Here is a 27,785-nt window from a genome sequence, read left to right as displayed (position 1 = left end):
TCAAATTCAGTGGGTCTTCTTCTGGCACAATGATTTACCAAAGCAAAAAAAAAATCACATTTGTCTCACCATAAAATTAATCAGCTTGTAGCTTATATTTAGGCGCCCCAGTGGCACAGCGGGTTGAACCGCTAAGCTGCTGAACTTGCTGACTGAAAGGTCGGCAGTTTGAATCCAGGGAGCGGGGTGAGCTCCCACTGTTGGGTCCAGCTTCTGCCAACCTAGCAGTTCAAAAACATGCACATGTGAGTAGATCAATAGGTACTGCTCCAGTGGGAAGGTAAAGGCACTCCATGCAGTAATGCCAGCCACATGACCTTGGAGGTGTCTACGGGCAACGCTGGCTCTTTGGCTTAGAAATGGAGATGAGCACCAACCCCCAGAATCAGACAAAACTAGACTTAATGTCTAACTAGACTTTACTTTACCTAGCTTATATTTGATTTTTTTTCACTAGAAATTAATAGCAGGAATTGAGAATCTGTTTTCTGATAGAAATCTTATTTTCTTCATATTGCTCTGTCTGAGATTACACAATGATGGTGCCAACACATCTCCTCTCTCCCCGTCTTTCCCTCTTTCTCCCACCTCTCTAGGGGAGGGGGAAATTTTCTCTTTCCAGATGCCTGAACCACCTGCTTCCAAAGGGCTTTTGAAATGAGGTGAAAGACCACATGGAGTTATCCCGATGACCAAACACTGTTATTGGGTCACAGGTTGTCCACCCCAACTAATAGGGTTGCTCTCTGTGCTGTAAATTCGTATTCTTTGTTCTGAAAATCACCGCCTATGAGACTGATGAGCATGTTTTTAAGATATTTTTAAAGATGTTTTAAAGATGTTTTAAGATGTTTTTAAATTGTTGATTTTAGCCGATTCTTGTAAGCCGCCCCGAGCCCTAGGGGAGTGGCGGCATATAAGTTTGAAAAATAAATAAATAAATAAATAAATAACAATCCAGAATATGTTGCTAATTTCCTAATGTAGGAGCAAACAGCAAGGAAATGTCTCCACCCCAACAATTCAGCAGTCCACCTGATATCATTAACTGCAAGGACTTCAGAAGAGGAATGAAAATACATTTGTTACTTTGATATATAAAGATTTGATACATACTTTCAAAAAATCAGTAGTGGGAACCATCATGCAGGTAATAAGGTCCTTTCCCTTGTAATTAAACTCTATCATTGTAAAGACGATTGCTTCTGGGATAGCCAGGATAAAAGAAAGAATCCAAATGGCAACAATTTCAATAGCTGTGATCAAAGGGACTCCAATTCCCTGAACACGACTCCAGGAAGCTACTGCTCGGTATCTAAAATAAACAGAGAATATTAAATTTACAGTTTCTGTATTGTCTTTATTAAAAGTAAAGAGTTTTAAAGTAATATCAACACATTTCAAGATTCTTAACAACAGGCAAACCTTAGTTGTCTACAAGACTACAATAATAATATGTAGATTCGGATGACAGTGTTAATATTATTGTCATGCAAGCACATGCAGAAAGGTTCCCTACAATGGCTTTTCATTTGATGCATGCTAGGTATTATTACAACAGTTTCTTAGCACTGCAAGCTAGGCAAGGGAATTGATATCACAAAGCATGAACCATTTTCTTTTGATTTTATTATTGGTATTTGACACATATGGTGCAACTTATTCCCTGGTAAACCATTACAAATAATTTTTAAAAATCAACAATAAAATGAAACTATGCAGTGTTGTTATAGAATTCATAGAACAATTTTAAAAACAGTGTCCTGTGAATAAAAACCCTAGGAAATAAACATGCCTCTGGAATCCAAATGTATAAGTCAACCTCATGTATAGTATAAGTCATGGACAGGTTTTGGGCTAAAATTATTATGACAAAATAACCTACCTATCCCTCGGAGTCCAACTCATCACATCACTTCTGATCACGATTTTGAAAGGGATTCTGATGAAAATTCAGGGATTAAGCAGTGGTGTGATATCTGGTGGGGATGTATGTGGGAGGTGTCATGCATTTCGCTGTACCTTCTCCATGGTGCATTAAAAATGCTTTGTTTTTCTCAAAATTTTGAGAACTCACCATTTTCAGAGAGATGTTTTAAAAAAGGAAGCATTGGGGTATTCTGGGAGTGTTTAGGGGCTGTTTTGGTCATGGAGGGGTTCTGCATAGTTGGCCTAAAGTAGCCCAAAATCACACAATTCCTGTCTCAAAACATGGGAACCCATTGAACTGTGAGTAAGGGTTTGGCACTTCAAACAAGTGGCCATCCTAAGTTGCATGCTGAAAAGGTTTCTACACTAATACTAGTTACGAGGCCTACTAGTAATAGGTACTGTTCCATTATCTGGGCGGAGGCCACCAGGCGGCGCTAGAGAAGGAAGAGTAGTTCATTTTATGGGGGTGGAGGGTGGGCTGAAGAAGGAAAACAATTTTTCTCTGTTTTCCTGTTATTCCTGCCACCTGTGTCCCCATCATGGAAATAACTCTCATTTATGATATGGGAAGGGGCATAATCAGCAAAAATGAGGATATAGTTTTCCTCCTTCAACTCCACCCCATAAACGGAACAATCCTTCTCTCTCTAGTGCCCCCTGGTGGCCTCCTCCCGGATAATGGAACAAAATCCATTTACGAAATCACAAACCACCTCCTAGACCAGTGGTTCTCAACCTGGGGTCCCAGATGTTTTGGCCTTCAACTCCCAGAAATCCTAACAGCTCGTAAACTGGCTGGGATTTCTGGGAGTTGTAGGACAAAAACATCTGGGGACTCCAGGTTGAGACCATGGTTGTTGCTCTATGTCTGCAGAAAAAATAAATTCTTTACCTGTCCACACTTAGAGCACAGAGGTTAAGTACGGTAATTCCCACGGATGCCTTCTGAATAAATGGGAAACATCTGCAAAGAAACCTTCCCATAGTTGACATCCCGAAGGGCCACTGAGCGTGAAGCTATAGAAGAGATAACAGGAAAAGAAATGATAAATGACTGAGAGTGCACAAAGACATGGCTGAATTTTACCACACCTGTTCTCAATCCACATCTCATTACATTAAAATTCTTTAGTTTAAAATTATACTTTCTGCTATCATAGATCATTTTTAAATAGTAGGGTATTTTTTTCAATTATTTATTTAATTATATCTACACACACTTTGTTGCAGCTGAGGATGGGATTTGTTTAGGTGGGCCTCCCAGCTGTTCACATCTATGTGCTAAATAGAGGGCATTGGTGGATTACTGAGTTGGCTAGCAAGCTAAGCATCTCTGTGCCAGGATGATGGCTTTGGAATGAGCAGAAAGCATACTGTGCATACAAGCTGGGCTGTGGCACAGGCGGGAGAGCAAGCCAGCTGCAATTAACTACAATGAATCACTCTGACCAGGAGGTCATGAGTTCGAGGCCACTCGGAGCCTATGTTTGTTTGTCTTTGTTCTTTGTTAAAAGGCATTGAATGTTTGCCTATATGTGTAATGTGATCCACCCTGAGTCCCCTTCAGGGTGAGAAGGGCGGAATATAAATGCTGTAAATAAATAAAATAATAAATACTGCCTCTCTCCATGACTTTGTATGGGCCAGAAAAAGGCTTCAGAGATCTGCTGTTTTCTCTCTCTCTCTCTCTCTCTCTCTCTCTCTGTGTGTATATGTGCGTGTGTGTTGGGAGGGGGGAAGTTCCTAATAGGCATGCTCGCAATGGGCCTGAAAATAAACAAAGTAGATTGAATGGAAGTAGGGAGCAAGCTGTCAGTTCTCTGATCCAGCCTAGACTAAGAATAGACACTCCACCAGTTGAGTCTGAAAAAAAACTAGAACTCTTGGCCAGTAGCTTTGAATATTTCATGGCTCTGCTTCTGGAATTCAGGAAGACCAACCAGACAGCCACAGTATCTCTGAGAGCTTGATTTCTCCACCTTAAGACCAGAGCAATAATAAACAAGGCATCAGTGCGAAAAACATTCCATTTGGATGATTTCTCTAAATGTCACCAAGTGGGCTTCATTTTACTTGTTATTTATAATCTGTTTGGCAGTGCTTTTGCTGCTTTATAGAGATGCCTCCAACAACACAATCTAAAAGCTACACAAACACATCATAAGAACACACATATGGTAAAACTTAGACACACAAATTAGTTTTTGATAATGTTTTGAGTGGTACATCTCAGAACCTTCTGGGCAGGCCCATAGCCAGGATTTTGATTTGGGAGGGGCTGGGATTTTGGTTCAGGGGGGCTGAATCTGGGTGAGAGAGGATTTACCCTAGCAAACCCTTTTTATCATTATCCCAATACCCCCATGCATATGAAATGGTGATCAGATCATGATATGAATAAACATAAGAGTTTAAATAATAAATGTAAGGCCTTCTCGCGGACCACCCTGAGAATTGGGGGGGGGGGGCTGAAGCCCCTCAAGCCCCCCCCCCCCCCGGGGCTACATGCCTGCTTCTGGGCTACTTTTGCCACTTCTAAAGCTAGCTTTGGACTTTATAAGCAAAAGCCTCCTCCTGTGCTAAATAACCACTTTCGATACTGTGCTTGTATGAAAACTAACATGCATTTATTGTTAACTTTGACTTCATGACTATAGCTTTGCTGGACAGGACCATTTGGCTCAGTATTTTGTTTTCAGTAATAGCTATCCATAATCCTGCAGGCACATCGAAAAACAGTACTTCTTGTAACCAGCACTGCTCTTCAGGTGACATTATGAAACTGATAGAATAGTTAATCGTATGGTCCAACACTGGTATTATGTGTGCAAGGCAAAGATTATTGGATCCAATGCCAATTTGCACAACAGGATGTGAGCAGATCACATTTCTATTTCCATCTACTCTGTGAGACAAGCCATGTACTCCTGACCCATGCGTACAGCTGAATTTACATTCTTATCTAGATATAACTGTTTTTGGACTGGGATTTACATTTCTGCCTACTGATAATGCTGAATAAGAACCTTTCCACTCCTTAAAATAATAATAAATGAGTCTAAAATTAATGATTACAAATACCTCCTTTTTCCAAAAATATGTAATAAATGTATCCCATCTGGCATGAGAGATACAGTGTCTGTAAACCAATTGTTTTGGAGCCAGATCAAATATTGTTAAGTGAAGTGTTAATTCATCTGTAGCTGGCGAGGAATTTCTGCACAGGGAAGGAGCCTGAGAGCAGCTTGGAAAAGTAAGTTATTGGGCTACAATTCCTAGAATTTTTGGGGCAGTTTCTGAGAATTGCTGTTGTTCCTCTATATCACAGATTCTGTGTACGTGGATTCCATCATCTGCAGCTTGAAGATATTCAAAAACAAAATAAAAAAAACCTAAATCTTGATTTTGCCATTTTTGTTTGAATATTTGCAAGCCTTGGACAGTTGAATCAGTGGATACAGAATCTGTAGAGGGGTGGCAATATAAGTAACTTGCACTGGCTGTGGTAGAAACCATGTGGAAGGAAGTCTGGCCAGAACTGTTTGTGTCTGGACTTTAACTGAAAAACAAAGTTGAAACCTTGTAATAATGCCAGAGCTTCATTCTGTTAGGACTCAATCTCTCTTCAAAGAAAGCTAAGCAAAAGGGATTTATAACCAGATCCACTGGATTAAGGGAAAAGAGTCAAGAGAACAAAAAAAATGCTTCTGTAATGGTTCAGATCCAGGTCTTAGGTAATGCAAGTCTGTTTTCCAACGTTAAATGTCAACTAAAATATGACGGGCTCATAACCTTTACTGTTTGAAAGCAATGTGTACACCAGTTGTGGTTTTAGGGTAAGTGGGACATAGCATAGTAATAGAGCACATGATTTGCTATATAGGTTTGATTTTACTCCAGGCCACTTTCCAAAAAAAGAGGTTGCAGAACTGGAAATCCTTAAAAAGATGTTGCCTGTGGGAGTAGATAATATTCAGCCAGCCAGACCAAAAACTTGATGAAAGATAAGGCAGTTCCATGCATGAGCTAATACTGTACAACAAAATGACCCGGGGAATAGGACCGCTTTGGATCATGTTGGCTTGGGGAGTATGTGAAAAATAGCTCCCAAAGGTAACTTTTTCAAGTTCAGGGATAATTCCAGTATTTTGGCTATTAGTGGATTTGGTGAGACTCAGAGGCTGGAATTTTGATATTTTGTCCTAGGGAGTAAACTCCATTGAATAGTACAGAAATTACTTCAAAAGTGGAAAAGAATATTAATTCCATCTATAATTTAAAGGGACCAGATCTCATCCGATCTTGGAAGGTAAGCAGTAGCATCCCTGGTTAGTACATGGGTGGAAGACAATTACCAGATACTGTAGGCAGAATTGGCAAACCACCTCTGAATTTCTTGAATCCTATAATATTCATGGGGTCACCATAAGTTGATAGGCAACTTGAAGGCGCACACACATTTTTTATGTTCATCTTTAATTATCTCTTTCTCCCTTCAGGCTCTTACAGACATCATTTAAACCTGCTTTGGAGCAGGTTAGAGTCCCCATAGCAAAAGGGAGGGCTTTGCCCATTGGGTGTGCCCCCTCCTCTTGGCACATCATTGGTATGCTCCAGGAGACCTACAGATAGGCATCATAGTGGCCCGGTAAGTTTACTTTTATTTTTAGGGCTTTTGAGTGGAATTTGGGGAAGGGGTGGCTGCCCTCTTTGCTTCTTCAGGCTCATTGAGCCCAAAGAAGCAATTTGAGTTGTGGGGACAGACAACTGGGACTGCTTTTGCAGTACCAAGAGTTTGTCCCCACAGGGCCCATACCCCATTAGACCTGGTCTTTTCAGGGTTTTCCTACTTTCACAAATTATTTCACTTTTATCAGTGGTGTTGTTTGGACGCTTCCAATAAAAGCACGACAGGTCCCGCAGTATGGGGCCTTTCTGGATGGGCCCTCCCTTAGCAATGCTAATCCAAAGGGATGGGGTAGAGAACACACAAATAAGGCCAATGATGGTCATATCAAGTGGTATTTGGTATGTGTGACCAGAACATCACTGAATTTATTGCTTCAAACACAATTATTTCCAATGGAGTTTATCTTGCCATTCAGATAAATAATCAACTGTTAAGAAATCAAGTAGTGGACCTAGAATTTAGAAGTGTGTGCGTGTTTAGGCATGTGCATGTACAGTCAGTCATCCTTCCACATTTGTGATTTTGGCTTTTGAGGATTTGATTGTTCACAGTTGTGATTAAAGCATTTTTTCCAGCAACCTTTAGGTCCTCCAGTTTGATTCTATGGCCAATTACCTTCGATCATGCTCGAGGGCCTACAGATTTCTAGTGAGAACACCTTTCCATGCATCTCTAGGTCCTCCAATGCAATTCTATGATCAGTTTCCAGCAGAATTCAACCATAGAGTCCTGCTAGAAGACCAAGAATTTTCTAAAGTGGTGTTTTCTCAACTAAATAAAAACAGCAATTTCTCTGTTAATGTTTTTTCACACTTTCATGGGTGCCTATGCCCCTAACTACAGTGAATGTAGAGGGATGACTATACTATAACTTCCAGAATCCCCAGCCATCATGGTTTGTGGAGACTGTGAGAACTGTAGCCCAATAAGTAACTTCTCTAAGTGGTATCTGGCATGTGTGAATGGAACATTCTTGAATGTGAATTCCTGAATTGCAGTATACATGATAGAAAAAAGTAAAATAATTATGAATAATGCAAACTATAATAGATTTCAAAAATTCCTCATAATGTCAGAATTGTCAGTCAACCAGTCACATTACTTACACCACACCTTTTCTTCAAAGAAAAAGAACTGTAACTTACAGGCTTTCAATTAATTGCAGCTGTCATTACATAAAGAAATAATGAGCTGTCTTTATGACTAAAATCTCATTGGTTCAAGAGAAGCCACAGCAGACCATATCAGCAGAGATCAACAAAGCATAATATTGTTTTGTCAAGAAGTCTGCACAATGAGGGGACATTTAGTACATGCTGTTCAGAATCCAATGAGGAATGGAAGAAATTGAGAAAATAGAATTTAGCTTTAATACTCTGCCCAGTAATCCAAAGTGCTGGAGATTGGTCCCAGCACTCTCGTATTGCATCTTGGCGATAAAAGCATTGCATATCACCACTCCGACACCTCAGTTCTGACAACTTGGATGTGTTACTTTCAAACAAAGATCATGTGACTTGTAGAAAATATTCTCACTATGAGTTGCTACAGTTTCCTTAGCCAAAGGTCTGAAAGATGAACTTTCAGGAATTAGTAAACCAGTTGGCTCTCTTTGTGCTGCACGTCTCCATTTTGCGAGCAGCAAAAAGAAAGACAGAGGTGGAAGCCAGCAAGGAATCAGACAGCAGAAACACAAGATCCGGATTGTGCAAAAAAACAGAAACAGCACCTACAGAACTTTTAATGAAAATAATGAAATAATTACCATATTTTAAAGGGCATGCACATGATTGGACCATTGTATTGTCGAAGGCTTTCATTCCTCAAAACCTCTGAGGATGCCTGCCTCAGATGTGGGCAAAACATCAGGAGAGAAAACTTCTGGAACATGGCCATACAGCCCGAAAGACTCACAGCAACCCAGATTGGACCATTGTTTCCTAATGTGGACCTTCAAGCCATTTCCACTGAGTTTTCTTTTAAAATTTGCTCAAAGAGGTTTGCTTTTGCCTTCCTCTGAGGTTGAGGGTTATGACTTCACCAAGATGACCCAGTGGGTTTTTATGGCTGAGCAAGAATTTGATCTCTGGTTTAGAGTCATCGTCTGACACCCAAACCACGACACCATGCTAGCTCTCTGTTTCATAGCACTGTTCACTGTTTTCCATTGTAAACATAACACATGTTTACTATTTTTGTACTCATGCTTCCAATATATTACATAAACAAAGAGCAATATGAAAAGTTAATTTCAATGTATCTTTTAAAATACAATGTAAGTACTGATGCTGTACTGGGAACAAATATCTTACAGTAAAGATGTAAATAAGGGCCAAACTATATATAAGCCTGTAATGTTCCGAGATTCAGTGTCTTAAAGGTTAATCAATGTTTATGTAAATTTCTTTTCATTCAATAGGTTTACTCTAGTTGGGGCTAACAATAGGATCTATTCCAATTGCTAATCCCATAATTAGCAACTGCTGGGGAGAGTAAGGGTTCAGATCATTATTTGAACCCTGTTGTGGTAGGAGAAGAAATGTAATTAATTGTTTCTACTGTGATCTAGAGTGTTACTGGAACTGTACATGTACAATTATTGATTGCATCTCTGAAACCTGGTCTTGTACACACAGAGAGACGGGTCCTCTCCTCATCCCAGAAACAGTACTATTTATAAATCTCCAGAAATAGTAACATGTTAATGTGTCTGTTTTCCAACAAGGGGTGAGGTTTCCATGTTCTGATTTGCAAAGCATAAGCAGATTTTACTCTGAATACAACAAACAAAGACAAAAACCCACAACAGCCTACAGAAAATTCATCATAAATATGATGGACCACCACACACTTTCAGTCTCCTTGATCTCTGCTGAGTAGTGATGTGTCTATCTGATCATTACTTAATGACCAGCTTTTGGAAAAGTTGCCTGTTTGCATTATATGCTCACTGGGGGATTCTAGAAGTAGTAGCTCAAACCTGTATATTTTTCCCCAAGTTCTGTTCTTAAATCCAGGATAGGCAACAGAGCAAGTACCCGCTCTTCACATCTAAGTGCTGTTTAATTACATGATGGGGGGAACCCCTAAACATGCTGGTGCTCAGTTTGATAACATATTGTTGTTATGTGCCTTCAAGCTGACTTCAGCTTATGACAACACTATCATTGGGTTTTCTTGACAAGATATGTTTAGAGGAAGTTTACCATTGCCTTCTAATAAGGCTGAGAAAGAGTAACTTGCCAAAAGTCACCCTGTGAGTTTTCATCCTCAAGTGGAGATTCAGTCCCAGAATCATACTCCAACACTGAGTACATTAAATCACACTTGAGCCCATTTGTTTCTTTTCTGCTTTATAATACATATTTGATTAAATACCACATCCTTTTTGATCTTGGAAAATGAACAAGATCAGCCTTGATACTTGAATGGGGCCCACTAACAAATACCAGGTGCTGTAGGTGATATTTCAGAGAAACTGGCAAAATTCCTTACCTAAAAACATCTTATGAACTTAATAGTGGCACCATAAGTTAACAGGCAACTTGAAGATATATATGCATGCACACAGTTCCTATGGTCCTCCTTTTAAACACTCAATTTACAGGTACTTATTATATGCATGCTTACTCCTTTATGAGGCTCCTAATGATTTTCCATACAGATTGCTCACCAGATAAGAATTCAACTAAGTTTAAGTAACTGGCTTGCTGTGGCGCAGGCGGGAGAGCAATCCAGTGCAATTAACTGCAATGAATCACTCTGACCAGGAGGTCATGAGTTCGAGCCCCGCTCGGAGCCTATGTTTGTTTGTCTTTGTTCTATGTTAAAAGGCACATTTGCCTATATGTGTAATGTGATCCACCCTGAGTCCCCTTCGGGGTGAGAAGGGCGGAATATAAATGCTGTAAATAAATAAATAAATAAATAAAAGAAGATGGGAACACATCCATCCCTATTATCAGGCATAGTTAGGGAGCCATGTCAGGCAGCTGAATTGTAATGTTAATGAAAGGACCATGTGCCGTTAGTTTTGTTTAAAAAATTACCTCTGAGAGGTGAGGAGAGTCGGCATGATATAGCGATTTAAGCACTAGACTATGACTTTGGAGGCCAGGTCTCTCTCTACTCAGCCATGGAAACCCAGCTCAGACTCTCTCAGTCTCAAAGGAAGGCAGGGCAACCCTCTCTGAATTAATCACTGAAAGGTTCATTTTAGGGTTGCCATGAAGGCATGCAACAAGGCAAAGGGAGTGGATTTCTTGGATTATTATTATTATTTGCTTCCAGCTCAGAAGCAGCTTCATTGGTCTAGCCAACTTGCTCCCCAAGAAAATCCTATGATAGTGATGTGGTAAACTGGAGTCAACTTGAGGGCACATATGTTGATGTGAAGGGTGGGCACTTTCTCTTTACACTGAAGTACTTCCCACCATTTTTTATTCAGTATCAAGCAGCAAAACATCTTGGACCAATCCTGCTGTGCCAGCTGCGATTCCTTTATCAATAATGTGGTGAATCTGCTTGGCTTTAAAGTATGTGACTGTACTTTATCTAAACTTATTTTGAAGATAAAGTTCAATTCCCTGCATTGCTCCTGTACTATATGGATTAAAATAATGGCAAATTCACCTTCCCACAGACACAAAAGTCAACAAGAACAGGAAAGTATATCAGGTCATGTATTTGACCACTTTGCCCAATATCTAGCCCGTCTTTCTCTACCAGTTCCTAGGAAGAAGTTTTTTCCTGTGATCTGCTATCCTGGTCCTTTTTAGTAAAAATAGAAAGAGCTGAATTTGGGATCTACTGCATGCAAAACATGTAATTTACTATGGAGGTCTGGCCAACCTTTTGCCAAGGGTTGGGGGGGAGGGGTAGAAGCAACTCTGTTACCATTAGCAGACAATAAAATGTTGCTGTTCGAAATGACAACCCCTCCTCCCACAATCCCTCTAATAGGCAATCTTAATTAATAAACAGACTCACATGGGAGAGGCTGGTGCATTAAATACTTCAATCTTGTGTTTAGATGTTTAAAGCCCAAAATGTAGAACTTTAATTCATAGTAAGATTTTTTTTATAAAGTAAAAGATGTGATTATAGAAGTAGTCAGTTCCAGCTAAAACTTTCTACACCATTGAAGTATCTGGACTCTTTTCAAAAGCAGTCTGTTGTGCAACATATTATAGATATCTAGCTGAGATGCTATCAGAGCAAAGATAACTATTTCCAGACCATGAAGAAAGGACTGATACATCAACAGCTAGGACATCAACTGAAGTTGTTGAAGGAAGTACACATTACAAAAATCACTTCAACATTGTTGTATCTAAAAACCTCCCCTGCTCCATGCAGCCATAAACTAGGTCTTAATGAAGATCACAACCTCATATGGAACAGCTTGAATGTAACTTCTTTGTTTGATAAATTCAATACTAGCTTCTATTTTACTCATGAGCTTTTTATTTTATTTTATTTTTGTATCTCTCCTCCAGCTGTACCTCTTCAGGATTTTCAAAACTACTCTACATTTCTGATGAAAAGGAGTGTCCATGATGGAAAGTAGTTCCACAACTCCAAGATGTTCAATGTAGATATTAAATGGTGGTTTTTAAACAGAGGCTGGACAGCCATCTGTCCAGAATGTTTTGATTATATGTTTTTGCTTGGCAGGGGGTTAGACTCGGTGGCCCTTGTGGTCTCTTCCAATTCTGTGATTCTATGATCATCCAGAACGCTACTATGACTGATGTCAAAGACACAGAAATATCAACAGGAAAACACTCCAACTATCATTCTACCAGTACAGATAAACTAAGACATGAATAAGAATTATGTGGTATTCCTGATATGTTGAACTGTAACTCTTAGCAGCCCTAGCCAGCATAGCCAGTGGTGAGCACTGCTGGCAGTTGCAGTTCATCAACATCTGGATGGCTGCATGATTCCCACCCCTGTCTTACAGCGCTTAAATATTTTTTATTCCATTAGGCAAGAACCTTGAGTGAAATAGATGCAAAATCACTATCATTTAGGAATGTCTCGAAGTGAGACTCCAATCATCTACTTGTCCTCCCCAAGCTGAGTTTAACCATAGCAGCTTGTCTGCTGAATATGTTGTAACCATTTTCTCAATTTGCCTGTGTTTATACTAATGTTACATCATGTGTCAATCTACTTTTGACTTATAATAATATTCAAATAGACGTGAAACTATTTTGTTATGGTCTCAGAACTTATTTCCTACCCAACAATGCAAACTTTCCTACAAAATGTCACATGAGTATAACATGCATGTGTATGCATAAATGATCCCTGAAAAGTGTACACAGAATTAGTGGATACTTACTCATATATATTAGACTTGGAATAGTTGTTTTAATGGAATTCAACTTCCAGAATCCTCTCGGCTCAGTAGCTATGCTCACAATGGGATTCTGGGAGTTGTAGCCCAAAAATAACATTTCCAGGCTCTGGTATGAAAACAAACGATACATCTCCACACCATTCATTCTGTAAAACAAGTGAACTGAGCATAACAATAACAGTGTTTTACCTTATATACATTGATGGGAATATCTATGATGATATAGATGAGGTCTCCCATTGCCAGGCTAGCTATCAGTGCATTGGGGCCATTTCTCATGCACTTGTTCTGGTAGATAATCCGTAGCAGAGTTACATTTCCAACAATCCCAATGATGAAGACTGCACAGGATATTACTGTATTGATGTATTTGAAAGTGTCATCAAGTCTAGCTCTATGAAGGCATTCTGTTCTGTTGGAGTTACTGGTAGGGCGGAGTCTGCTCATTCCAGAGGAATCTTTTCCAGGTCCAGTCAGACTTGAATTGTATTTGTCAGCATGGTCACTGAGGACAGATCCAGTTACTAGCAGTGCCAAGATCATCCTGAAATGAAATGCTTCCATCTTCAACTCCCAAAAATCAGTATGATCTATATTTTATTAGGCCTTATTTATTTTACCTACAAAGAAGAACAAAAATATTTATGTTGTAACATCAGCTCAGTAATTGAAACAAACATTTATTCATGTTGGTTGTCAAAGAAATTTCCCCCTTCGTTCTGAAAATAATCAGCATTTTAATTTTCACTAGTTAGCATTTAAACTAAAATAAAGCTTTTCATATTTCTTTGTCTGCAATACATGTCCATCATTTATAAGAAAATGTAATCAGAGAAACTAACAAGGAAATAGGTCAATAAATATAGGATAAAATAACAACAGAAACATCACTGAAATAGAGTAATCAAGTGTAAAAAAAAAAAAAAAAGAACACAACTCATAAAACCGCAGAGGCAGACATACTTAACTTAAAAGAACCCAAACAGAGACATCTGCTCATGTGCCTGAAAAACTCACCCAATTCATTTCCACATACTGCAGGGGTGGAAAATCAATGGACTTCCAGATGTTCTGGATGACAACTTTCTCAACTCCTTACTATTCACCACACTAGAAAGAACTGATAGGACCTGCAGGCCAACACACAAGAAGGCACAAAGATCTCAATTTCGGATAGAGCAGGTGAAATCTTGGGTTCTATAAGCAAACTTTCACTTGCAAAATGGGACTGTTCTTAGGTTTTGGCCTGTTCTTCCCCATGCTTTTTCTAGTATCACCTTAAAGATCTGCTCTGTTGTGATCTGCAATCCTTCCATGTCGATCTTTCCTTTGATGTCTCACCATTTTTTTAAAAAAATGTGTTGATAATCAAAACATAAGACTGGGATCATAACTCTAGTGGTTATAATATAATGTTATTTACCTCCACCCGCATTTTTTATAATCAATATCATGGTTTTGATTTTCTTGATTATAACAATTCCATTCTTTCCCTAATTTCACTTGATTTATCCTAATTTTGCCATCCTAACTATCCAGCCTAACTCTTTTTATGTAAAAGCAAATTTCTATGATTCAAATGGAAGCATATTTATAAGTCTGATTAAGAGTTGTAGAAAGAGAGAAATTCAGATATATGAATTTTGAGTTTTTTCTACAAGAGTAATAGCTAAATTTATTGTATGGATCTCTTAATCAAAGGCTAAAGCCATATTTTACTGGCTCGATTAAAAGAGTTTGCTTTTGTTAATTTTATATTTCTGGTTTTATGTAAATGTGTGGTTGATTTTATATGTTGATGTATGTGTGTTGTATGGCACCATTGTGTGCTATCTGTAAGCTGCTCTGAGTCCCTATGGGAGATGGTAGTGGGGTATAAATAAAGTTTTATTATTATTATTAGTCACCAAAGCAATAAAACATATACAAGCCAACAAGATAACTCCTAATGTTCTATTCACAACGTAAACACTGTGATTTCATTCCTTGGTATTGACATTATTCCCCTTATGCTGTAAGAAAACGTCACAGCCATGCCAATGGCTGGTTGGTTAGATGGTTGGTCAATGAGGAGCACCAACCATTTAACAGTAAGAAGGGTAGAAGTACTGGAGCACTACCCCCTCTATTGAAATGTGTTACTCTTACAGACTTCGGAGCGCTGGAACAGATCTGGAGGAAAGATACACTTTGCCAAGTGTAACAGGCAGTTTGTCCTTAGGCAAAATAGATCAATGTACAAGCTGGAGTATTTTGTGAAAATCATTGAGACTGGCACTTCATTTCTACATGAAGTAGCCACAGTGAAATATGATAGATAAAACCAGGTAAGTCCAGGGGTTTCAGTGGCTTCAGGATATAGAAGGTCTAAAATTGGATCTCTTAAACGTTTCCATATCTAATTCCATTAATACGCCATTGGAGCAGAGGTTTGAGTAATGGAGCTCCAAATTCGTTGAATGAGTGCTACACAGCAGAGTGGATGTTTAACCCTTCCCCTTGCTGTTTTTCTAGTTTAAATTCTCCTCCAGCATAGTTATTAATGCAAAGGGGCAAGTGTCCAAGTTTGGAAGTAACACATTACAACTAGCATAGTTCCTTGGAGCTTAGAAGTAACATGCTACAAGCAATTCAGTCTCTTTATGACAACAAAGATGGAATGGCAGATTCCAATAGCGAAAGAATGAGTCCATAACATTGTAAGTACAACAATATTTTTTTTCATTATTTCCCCCACTACTATAAAAAGCAGCATACATTTTTTAAGGTCCCTCATACTTTTCAATTGTGTTCCTGCCCCTTAAACCTCACTCTCTCACCTATATCTTGTTTTGTGCCTACCTTCTGGGAAAATCTGTACTGGATCCCCAGAGTTTTTGGCTTCTATATATACTAACTCAGATCCTGGTAAATATCCCACTAACACTATGATAACATGGAGCAGAATCCTATACATAGTCTGCTAAGATATGTAAATGGATTGACTCATAAATGGGTTTATAGTCTACGTTTATGTGGTTTCACCGACCTATCTAGTGAAATTCAGCAAAAGTTAATCATGACTAAGGGTATAGTCTTATGCACACTTATATACAAACAAATGCTGGAGAATTCAGGCAACAGATCAGAATATGAATTAAACTGAAATCAACAACATATTCTAGCCACCCATTGCTTTCAAGAGGGAGTGAATTTTGTTGAATTGTGTTCAAACCCATCTTTGCTACATTTACCCCTAAGGAAATGCATTTAGAAATGTAAGCCAAATTAAATACCTTGTTACCACCCAATTTAAATCAAAGCACTTTGGCTTTTAGTTGCACGTGCTGGTTTCTTGCCCATGTTGTAGGATTTCTTATAACACATACAAGAAACAACATTTCCAGAAAAAAGTTAGACACTAGAAAAAACAAAAAGTCTCCAAATTTTTGACATAATTCCCAAGAACAGGACACTACAAGAGAAACAGATAAACCATACATTTCCTATGTATATACAGTACTTAAGGCGGCTTAAGTAAGTTCCCCTGAATTCCAAAAGATGTCCAAATAAACATGCCTAGGACTGAACTTTTTATTTGCATGTAAATGCACTGGGCTACTCAACTACAATGAGATGGAATGATAGTATAAAATAAAAGTTTGGAAGTATATTATGTGGTGTGTGTCCCCCCTTTTTTATATATATATATATATATATATATATATATATATATATATATATATATATATCTCACATATAATTCAGGCATTATATTGATATTCTAGTTCCGGCATATGTATTTTTTTTAAAAAAAATCTTGTTAATAGGACATACTGTGCTTTAGGATCTTAGTCTTTTCTTTTAAATAACTGCCATTTTCAGTCCAATGCACAACACATCTTTAGACACATTGAATTGATTCCAGCTGTAGACATACTTTGAGTAGACTCACTAATTGATTTCAGCGGCTACGCTAGAAATATAACTAAAGCTGGCAGCAACACATTTCACGTGGAAGAAGAAAAGGCCTTCATTTTCAAAGAAAACAGGGCAAATTCTGCCATTAAGTCATTAAGAATTAGATAATTCTAAATAGATAATCTCTGGACTGTTCAGCAACTCTATGGCAAGCATATGGACAGGTCTTTCCATTCAGAGGCAATAAATGGTTCTGGGTTTTAGTCTGAAATCTTAAAGGTGTTGCAAAGGGAGCTTAAACCCATCTCCCAAATAGGTTTTGTATTTTGTACAGCTCTTTTAAAATCTGGACTAAAACCCAGAGCAGATTCACTGCCCAAATGACCTCGAACACCTCAGCTGCCACTACTGGTTGAACATCCCTGACCTGAAATTCTTTTGAATTTAGATATACTTCCATATACATAAGCATGCTGTAGTGGTTTCGATATTGGACAAAACTCTGGAGAATAGGGTTCAAATCCCCACTTGGCCATAAAAACCCACCCAAGAAACTTGGTTTTTTTTGTGTGTGTCAGTAGTGACTTGAGAAACTGCAAGTTGCTTCTGGTATGGGAGAATTGGCTGTCTGCAAGGACGTTGCCTAGGGGATGCCCAGATGTTTTACCATCCTGTGGGAGGCGTCTCTGATGTCCCCATATGAGAAGCTGGAGCTGACAGATGGGAGCTCACCTTGCTCCCCGGATTCAACCGGCAACCTTTCAGTCAGCAGACCTACCACCACAAGGGTTTAACCCACTGCGCCACTGGGGGCTCCCACAACCTTGGGTAAGCCACGGTCTCTTAGGGTGCATCTACACCAGTGGTTCTCAACCTGTGGGTCCCCAGATGTTTTGGCCTTCAACTCCCAGAAATCCTAACAGGCTGAGATTTCTGGGTGAGTTTTTTGGGAGTTGTAGGGCAAAATACCTGGGGACTTCACAGGATGAGAACCATTGATCTGCACTGTAGAATTAATGCAGTTTGATGCCACTCTAACTGCCAGGGCTCCATGCTTTGAAATCCAGGGACTGGTCATTTGGTGAGGGATTAGCACTCTTTAACGAAGGCTAAAGACCTTGTAAACTTACAATTCTCATGATCCCATAGCACTGAACCATGGCAAATAAAATACAGTAGAGTCTCACTACTCCAAGCTAAATGGGTCGGCAGAATGTTGGATAAGCAAAAATGTTGGATAATAAGGAGGGATTAAGGAAAAGCCTATTAAACATCAAATTAGGTTATGATTTTACAAATTAAGCACCAAAACATCATGTTATACAACAAATTTGACAGAAAAAGTAGTTCAATACGCAGTAATGCTATGTAGTAATTACTGTATTTACGAATTTAGCACCAAAATATCACGATGTATTGAAAACATTGACTACAAAAATGCGTTGGATAATCCAGAATATTGGATAAGCGAGTGTTGGATAAGTGAGACTCTACTGTAGTATCAAACTGCTTTAATTCTACAGTGTATAAGTGGTTAGCCTCAGAGGGAGGCCAAGGTGAACAATCTTGCCAAGAAAACCCTATGATAGGTACGCCAAAACTCTGAAATGACTTAAAGACACACAACAACAACTAGGGGTGCACCTACACCAGAGCTTAGCAAACATTTCACGCTGGTGACATATTTTTAGACATGCGCCATTTCATGGTCTTGAAGATGCAGCCCAAAGTCTAAACAGAACATTAATTTGTGTTTTATATATACCTCACACGCAGGAGAAAAAAAATAAAGCCATTTTATATATAAAAAAACAAACCTGAGATAAGTTTGCCAGAAGTCAGAAACAACTTAGAAGGCATGCAACAAAATGAAATTTCTTGGAGAAGGGGTCCAAGTCTAAACATGAAATCCATGTATGTTTCATGTACATAGCCGGAGTGCCTATATCGGCACAAAGGAGAGATAAGAATGAAGTGAAATTTTTAAAAGTAATAGCCAAAAGATAATTTTAAACACAATATTTGTAATAATGTTGTACATGAAACCAAGTTTGTGTGGCACCAGAAAGGTGCCACTCTCTCAGCTATCCACATGGACCCTTTTGGAGCATTTCAAGTAAGGGATACTCAACTTGTGCCTTCCTTAGAAGCCGGCTGTATCAACCTTTGGTTTATGTCTCAATTGCAGGTAAGAAACCATGGAAGGAGGTTGCTGGAAAGGGTTCACCAACCCCTCTCTTCCTATTGCCTCCCCCACCACTTAGGTCTGCATTTGCCTTGAATCAGCATCTGCTGCCATTTCCTCCCACTTCTAGACCTTCCCAATTCTCAGAGAGACCTTCAGACAAAGCAAAGAACTTTAGATGGGACAGGGGAGGGGGGGGGGCTCTTCATCACCCCCTTCCCAATCCGTTCTCCTTTCACACAAGACCCAGATACATACATCTATTTCAAAATCGCCGCCACAAAGAACAGCCACTTTCCTCCTGCAGTCTCCTTGGCAGCATCTCCCAAAGAGCCTGATCCCTTCCTCCCCTCGTCTGGCGCAGAGGAAACACAATGAAAAGAAGATCAACTCACAAAAAGGAGGTCTTTTTATGAGGACCCAGAGATGGATCCTACCGTAAGAGGAGGGGACTTTTTTTCCTCCTTAGAAAAGCCAGCTGGACGTGCAAGTTTGGGGAGGAAGGAGCTCCTGGCTGCGTCTCTTTCGGAGGAGTTGTGGTCGACTTCTGCCTGGCTGGCTTCTCTCCGCCTCTGCGAGTGGAAGAGAGAGCCTCTCCCATCTCCCCTCCCCAATTCCAAAGAGGCAGCCAAGAGAGGGGGAAACCCTCTCCAGCCCAAAGGAGAAGGAGCATCCCCCAGACAGAAGGCCCCTGCTCTGCCAAAGGGGAGGCAAAGTGCTTTAACCACTTCCTGGCCAGGATTCCTTGGAAAGGCAGTGTGTGTATAGCCCTCCAGGCAAAAAGGAGGCCCATCCGCTTGGTGCTCTAGTTTGAGAGTTGGACTAGGGGTGCAAAATGTATGGAGACACAACATATTATCGCATGAAAACTTTTCATTTATATATTCTTAAAATATATGATGTATAAGATGCATAAAGGTAAAGGTTTCCCCTGACGTTAAGTCCTGTCATGTCTGACTCTGGGGGTTGGTGCTCATCTCCATTTCTAAGCCAAAGAGCCGGCGTTGTCCGTAGACACCTCCAAGGTCATGTGGCCAGCATGACTGCATGGAGCACCGTTACCTTCCCGCCGGAGCGGTACCTATTAATCTACTCACATTGGCATGTTTTCGAACTGCTAGGTTGGCAGAAGCTGGAGCTAACAGCGGCCGCTCCCACCGCTTTCGGTCTGCAAGTTCAGCAGCTCAGTGCTTTAACACACTTCACCACCGGAGTATAACATGCATAACATGTTGTTTATTTGTTCAGTCGCTTCCAACTCTTTGTGACCTCATGGACCAGCCGACGCCAGAGCTCCTTGTCGGCTGTCGCCACCCCCAGCTCCTTCAAGGTCAAGCCAGTCACTTCAAGGATACCATCCATCCATCTTGCCCTTGGTCAGCCCCTCTTCCTTTTCCTTCTATTTCCCGCAGCATCTATTGCATAACCTATTGGAACATAACTGTACCCAGTTTCTGGTCACATATCCATTTGGCAAATGTGAATCTCCATGAATATGTGGAGACCACCTTTTGAAAATCACTAGTCAAGAAAAGCATGACCTTGTTAGACGTCAACCCTTTGAACAAGTGATACTCATAAGCATTCATGTAACAATACAAAGGTAACACAACTGTTAAACTGAAGAACCATGTCTAAACTGCCAAGGACAAAGACATGCCACTACAAAAATGTTGGTTAGCAGAGGATGGTTGTTTCTTTGCAGTTGTAATCCCCCAAAACATATAAAACATTTAAAACATTTTAGTTTAAAGCATGTACTCAGAGATAAAAAACCAAAATCCTATTTGAAAAATAACATCTTGTTTACTCATAAACATCTTTTATTAATTCACCATACAGGCACATTTCTTATTGAGGTTTTGTTACAGATAGGATGTAGCTTCTCTGTGTTCAGTACACAGGGTATCATTCTTAATCAATAGTCCATAGTCTTTAGGTATAGTTGTACTCACCGAAGTTCATAAGTCATACTTTTCTATATTGAAGTCCAAACAGTAATATACATGTATCCACTTCCACTGAGGTCTAAAGCAGACTGACTACAAAATGGAATCCTCAGTCTGGACATGCTCAGTACAATCACATGTCTATAACCCCTTCCACACTAAAGAGGTAGTGAAATTGGCAAATCAACATACACATAGAATACAGGTTAGCAATATATAAACATTAACAAATGAATAGTGAAAGCGTTGGGAGGTTGCTATTTCCAACAGCATCATTATCTTCTCCAAGCTTTCCTATCTTCTCATTATGTGGCCAAAGTACTTGATCTTTGCCTCTAATATCCTTCCCTCCAGTGAGCAATTGGGCATTATTTCCTGGACAATGGACTGGTTGAATCTTCTTGCGGTCCAAGGCACTCTCCGAATTTTCCTTCAACACCACAATTCAAAAGCATCCATCTTCCTTTGCTCAGCCTTCCTTATGGTCCAGTTCTGGCATCCATAGGTTCCTACAGGGAATGCCATTGCTTTAACTATGTGGATCTCCGTTGCCAGTGTGATGTTTCTACTCTTCACTATTTTATCACGATTGGTCATTACTCTCCTCCCAAGAAGTTGGGACAACAAGTTACCTGTTAAGGGTTATAGCTCAGGCTACCTACCCAACATTCTATTGCAGCTCACAGAAGTTTTTACCTGAGGCAATGACCTCTCTCCTATATTTAGTTGTCAGCAAGGAAGGCAAATTTTAGCTTTGCTGTGGAATCAAGTCGCATTAGCTGCTTTGCCCTCAGACTGCAAAATCTCTTGGTGTGGACTGACTTCCAGTGTTCTCTTGCTCCATGCGGAGAGCTGAGCAAGAGAAACATCACAGCATGGCCTGGGGGCTGCATTGCCCCAAGTAAATATTGAGAGAAGAATCAGTGCGGTGCAGTAGTTTAAGCATTGTACTAGGACTCTGGGGCGCATCTGCACTGTAGAATTAACACAGTTTGACACCACTTTAACTGCCATGGCTCAATGCTGTGGAATGCTTGGAGTTATAGTTTTGGGAGGTATGAGCATTTTTTTTTGGCAGAGAAGGCTAAATAAATACTTTGTAAAACTGTAGCTCCTATGACTGAGACTTGAATTCCCTTTCAGCTACAGAAACCCACTGGGTGACCTCAGGCAAGTGATATTTTCTCAGAAGAAGGCAATGGCAAACCTCCTCTGAATAAATTTTACAAAGAAAACTATTGGATTAGACATAGATTTCCAAAATTGCTTTTGGGGGAAAGCTTGAATCTCTTGGCTCACTTTGAGACAAGTTTCAGCAAATTATGACAAATAGACCATATGTAAGTTAGATAACTATAATTTTATTAGTTACTTTGAAGCTTACATGTAGAAAACATACATAGATTGTCAAAGTCTTGACTCAGTAAATAAAAGTTTGAAGTGTAGCAGAAGCTCAGCAGAGATGACAGTCACCATCTTGAGGGAGGAGGAAGAGAGGGAGCAATTTTATGTGGCTACCTACAGGTCCCTGGGATTTTTCTGGATGCATGGTCTGGTTGCTTAGATACATGGACGCGTTGATGACCACATATTTCAGTTGGTGATTGAGCAAGTGGGGAAAGTTCTAGAGAGACAGTATTTATAGGATAGAGGCATGTATTTACATTGCCTAAAGCACAATTGTTCTAATAGGAAATGGGAAAGGGAGGCATAGAAAGAGTGATTAATTAAGCAGTATTTTTCATCATAAATCAGAAATGACATGGCATATCCTTTGCTTCTGCATTCCTGCAACCATGGCCAGTGTGATGCTGGTGGAAATCTCACAATCAGAACGTAGTCCGCAGCAAGCAAAAGTAGTACAGTAGAGTCTCACTTATCCAAGCCTCGCTTATCTAAGTTTCTATATTATCCAAGCCATTTTTGTAGTCAATGTTTTCAATATATCATAATATTTTGGTGCTAAATTCGTAAATACAGTGATTACAACATAACATTACTGCGTATTGAACTACCTTTTTTGTCAAATTTGTTGTAAAACATTTTGGTGCTTAATTTGTAAAATCATAACCTAATTTGATGTTTAATAGGCTTTTCCTTAATCCCTCCTTATTATCCAAGATATTCATTTATTCAAGCTTCTGCCAGCCCATTAAGCTTGGATAAGTGAGACTCTACTGTACCAGCAATCATTTTATACATATAAGTGGACACTTCCACTTCTTTGCTAGGAGATTATTTATTTATTTATTTTCCTGCTTTTCTCCCACATGAGGGACTAAAGTGGCGAACAAATAGTAAAAAGCAAACTACATAGCACAAAAACAACACAACATCCACTCAAACAAAAAACAGCAAATTGCAAAACATTACATAAATATATAAATAGGTTTAAAACTAACAACTTATTTACCATTGTCATTAAAATCCCAGTACCTCAGGCCACTAAGGTAATCCTAAAAGATCATATAAAGGTCTCAAGCTCCCAATCTTTGGCCATGCCAGCCTTACCTGATCAAAATAGGTTGCTCATCGTGGACTGTCAGGGATGGCTTGCTTCCATAAAAAAGTCTTAACTTGGGCACAAAAGGCCAATAGCGAGGGGGTCAAACACGCTTCTTTGGGGAGGGAGTTCCAGAATCGCGGGGCCACCACAAAAAGGCCCCCTCTCTCGTTCCCACCAATTGTACTCGTGACAGCGATGGGACTGAGAGAAGGGCTTCTCCCAATAATCTCAGGGCTCGTGTGGGCTGATAGGAGGAGATGTGGTCCCGAAAGATCCCTTTCTAGTCCCTTCAAAACTCCTCCTTCCAGTCTTGTGGGTTACTTGGTCTTCCAGGTGAGAACCTCACATCCAGAGTAACATTAACACAAAGCTTTGGATACTGTAGGGGGAGCTTAAGAACTTTAGTGGAGTAGACTTCTCTCTCTATTTGCTGTATTTGCCTTTAAAAGCAGAAAAAGTCTTCAGCTTTAGTATGATGAGTAACACCTGTAATTTCCTTCAGCTTGTACAGAGAGAAGAGAGAAGGAAAGCAGAAGTGAGCTTGATCACTAACCAAATTATAAAATGAAGGTGAATGTACTTCTATCTTGTCTTTAAAAACAAAGTGGCAAAACTGCAGCCTGCAAAATTCTTGAACTCCCTTTCTGCCTGTTTTCCCAAGCAACATGTTTGACCTGCCTTTGAGAAGACTGAGAGAAGTCCAGTGAAAGATGGAAATAAGATCATAGAATCATAGAATAGTAGTAGAGTTGGAAGAGACTTCATGGGCCAGCTAGTCCAACCCCGCCCCCCCCCCCCCCCAAGAAGCAGGAAAATCTCATTCAAAGCACCCCCGACAGATGGCCATCCAGCCTCTGCTTAAAAGCCTCCAAAGAAGGAGCCTCCACCACAGTCCGGGGCAGAGAGTTCCACTGCTGAACAGCTCTCACAGTGAGGAAGTTCTTCCTGATGTTCAGGTGGAATCTCCTTTCCTGTAGTTTGAAGCCATTGTTTCATGTCCTAGTCTGCAGGGCAGCAGAAAACAAGCCTGTTCCCTCCTCCCTATGACTTCCCCTCACAGATGAATCACAAATGGCTTCAGGAGCATAAGACAATAAGGGCCATTCCACACAGTCATATAACCCAGAATATTAAGGCAGAAAATCCCACAATATCTGTTTTCAACTGGGTTATCTGAGTCCACACTGCCATATATTCCAGTTAAGGCAGATATTGTGGGATTTTCTGCCTTGATATTCTGGGTTATATGACTGTGTGGAAGGGCCCTAAAAGAAAAGTTGATTTACTGGATAACCCTAGCTTTCCTTTCCTCCACAGGTGTCCACCACCCTCTCTGTTGTTAACCAGGAGAAGGACCAGTTCAGCTCAGAGTGCTGTATGCTCTCTGAATGCTGCCAGAATCACTAGTATCCTTAAAGGTAGGTAAACATGCACCTTCACCTTCAAGGTCAGCTTTCCCTGCCTCACACAAGCATGCTAAGACAGAAAATCTTGCTGAGATCTTCAGCTCAAGTCAGAATTAGAAGTAGAGGGAAGGAACAAAGAACCATCCCAGTCTTTCCAACCAACCACCCAGGCTGTACTGGCTGTAGCACATCCTGTTCCAGGGGGATTTTTTTGGCTCAAGGAGCTCATTGTGTGTTTTTGACCTTTCCTGTGGTCTGGGAGTGGACCATGATTCTGTGGTCACTTTGGGTAGAAACTCTAGCATAGAATGTATTCCAGGAGTCTGGATGTTTGGCTACTATGGTCAAGCTATTCAACAACTACAATTTCCCAAACAATTTGGAACTTAGGAAACCATGTACACAGCACATTAACCCCCCCCCCTATATATAGTAGCAGCATCCTGTAGATGAAGTTGGTTATTTATTGACCCCCATTATTTAGTATTAATGCAGTCAGTTTCGTATACATACACAATAGTTTCCCTAGTTCTCTTTCTCTCTGTGCATCTATGTATGTGAGTGGAGGACTATTCTTATGTTGTAACCTTTAAAGAGGCAGACCACCAACCATTCAAAAGTCATTTTGGAATTGGGTGCAGCTGTTAAGAAATAAGGGAAAGGCTTTTACCCACCTACCCAATCCCTTTAAGTTTTCCAACAATAAAAAAGAGTCTTGATGGAAAAGCATCAAGAAGAAGCAGAGCTACTGTTCAGAGTTACATCTCCCAGAATCCCCAGTCAACGTAACGATCTTTTAAAATTGTATTTCCATTAGTACTTATGTGGAAGTTTCAAACACATTTTCTCCAAACTGCTTCTATGCATAAAGGGTTTCTTGAAATTTGAAAGCATGCTGTTCTGAGGCAGGCAGTAGGCAAGATTGGTCTAGTGCAGTGGTTCTCAACCTGTGGGTCCCTAGGTATTTTGGCCTACAACTCCCAGAAATCCCAACCAGTTTACAAGCTGTTAGGATTTCTGGGAGTTGAAGGCCAAAACATCTGGGGACCCACAGATTGAGAACCACTGAGATAGAGGGAGGGGTAGGGAGAAAGAGGAACCACAATCAGAGCCAACTGCACTGTTATTCTGTTGCTTCATTCTCTTTCCCTTGCTTCAACTCCATTTTTGTTTGCAGAACTTGCCTTATATGTTGGCTTAGATTTCCAAGTCTACTCCAGGAGGTGAATAGTTTGCTTCATGACATGTTTACATTTGAGTAAGATGGGAGTGGAGATGTTTGATGCCTTTATTGGGCCTGCTCCTTTTCTTGAAAGTGTTATCTGCTTGCTAAATTGCTTAGATTGACCTTATCCAGCCTGTCACCTTCCAGGTTTATTTGACAACAACACAAATGATCTCTAGACATTATGGCCCATGCTCAGTCATCCTTCCCCAACTTGGCATTCTCCAGATGTGTCAGACTACCTTAACACCAATAGCCAAAAATTTCTGAAGAGTACCAGATTAGGTAAAGTTTATTTAGAGTTTAGTGTCCATGTGGCTGGAAGATACTGCGAACTGCATTCCAAAAACAACTTTTCTGAACACTGGTCTGTATTGAACAATAACAGATATAGTGGAATAATACCTTGTTTTCTCTTCAAAAGTTTATTTTTCTCTGGAAAGCTGGTTTGGTATCAAATCAAGAAGTTTTGATTCCCCCCCCCCCCCATTTTTTCATGCCAGCAGCCTGTTGTAGACATATCAAAATAATAGTAATGGATGGTAAGACCTGGATCTTTTTCCATACATTTCTGAGAACACAGTATTTCTTACTTATAAATATTTTATGTTAATTAAATATATCTGTGCTTTTGGAAAATGCTTTATGACATATGTAAACTTTTGCCATATAATATAGAAATCCCTTTGAAGTTGGGAGAGGATTGGCCTACTACATGATACAAAAACTTTCTTTTGGTTTTGGAATTATTACAGGGATTCTTTACTTGTACAAAGGAAACAAGTAAAATAAAGATACATTTCCTGTTCCCCACTCTTTTTGGATTGTGCACAGAAAATGCTGGCTTGTTTTGGTGTCTGAATCTTTAATTCACATTTGGACAGGAGGCTTTTTCACTTTAGAGTTACAGATTGGCATTGTGTATCACCTCATAACTGAAGCAGCAGCATATTTAATTCTCCAAAACCTAATATGTACCTTTCATTTATTATAATGAGGGCAGTCTCAATTGTTTGGAAAAAATTTGTTGAAAGTTTCAAGCATGGTAGCCTGTTTTGATGGAATGAACCATGCCAAATTTTGATTTAAAGGCTGTAAAGCTTTCTTGGAAAGTTCTTCCCATGGTTTTGTGGATAATTTGTTACCTTATTTGTTGTGTTTGTTGACTATATTACATGCACACAGGAGCCCCCAGTGGATAATGGGTTAAACCCTTGTGCCGGCAGGGAATGGACCTTGATTATGGGAGTTATAGTTCACCTACATCCAGAGAAACTGTGACCTCCACTGACAATGGACTGGGACCAAACTTGGGAGAGAGAAGCCCCATGGCCAATTGAACATACTGCAGGGGTTAGTGGAAATGTACCTTGATTTTTGGGAGTTATAGTTCACCTGCATCCAGAGCGCCCTGAACCCAGCTGACGACAGATCTGGACCAACCTTGGCACACAGATCCAACATGGCCAACCGTGCATACGGGTCTGGTTTGGGGGTAATTGACTTTGGATTTGGGAGTTGTAGCTCACCCTTATCCGGATAGCATTGATCCAGCCAATGATGGCACCACCTGGTCCCCAAGCTAGTTTAAGAATAAAAAGAAAGAAGGAGAGCAAAAAACA

General features: G+C 39.9%; 1 protein-coding gene across 6 annotated transcripts in view; it reads right to left on the bottom strand.

Annotated features, from left to right (window-relative positions):
• ednra (endothelin receptor type A) overlaps positions 1–19,702 on the bottom strand; it is a 35,345-nt gene extending 15,643 nt beyond the window's left edge. Inside the window, exons 1-5 of one of the 6 annotated variants that reach the window (XM_008112006.3) lie at positions 19,473–19,702; positions 14,010–14,122; positions 13,182–13,612; positions 2,825–2,949; positions 1,117–1,315 (exon numbers count right to left, since the gene is read on the bottom strand). In XM_008112006.3, coding sequence (XP_008110213.1) covers positions 1,117–1,315; positions 2,825–2,949; positions 13,182–13,556 — 699 coding nt within the window. In that variant the 5' untranslated portion in view covers positions 13,557–13,612; positions 14,010–14,122; positions 19,473–19,702. The other 5 variants (XM_008112007.3, XM_008112008.3, XM_008112012.3 and 2 more) reach the window with 5 other exon arrangements.
• Between the last annotated feature and the right edge of the window lie 8,083 nt (positions 19,703–27,785).

The sequence above is a fragment of the Anolis carolinensis genome, chromosome 5 (genome assembly GCF_035594765.1).
Source record: "Anolis carolinensis isolate JA03-04 chromosome 5, rAnoCar3.1.pri, whole genome shotgun sequence".
Lineage (NCBI taxonomy): Eukaryota > Metazoa > Chordata > Lepidosauria > Squamata > Dactyloidae > Anolis > Anolis carolinensis.
Note: the sequence above shows the minus strand (reverse complement) of the source record. Positions and strands in the feature narration are given on the sequence as shown.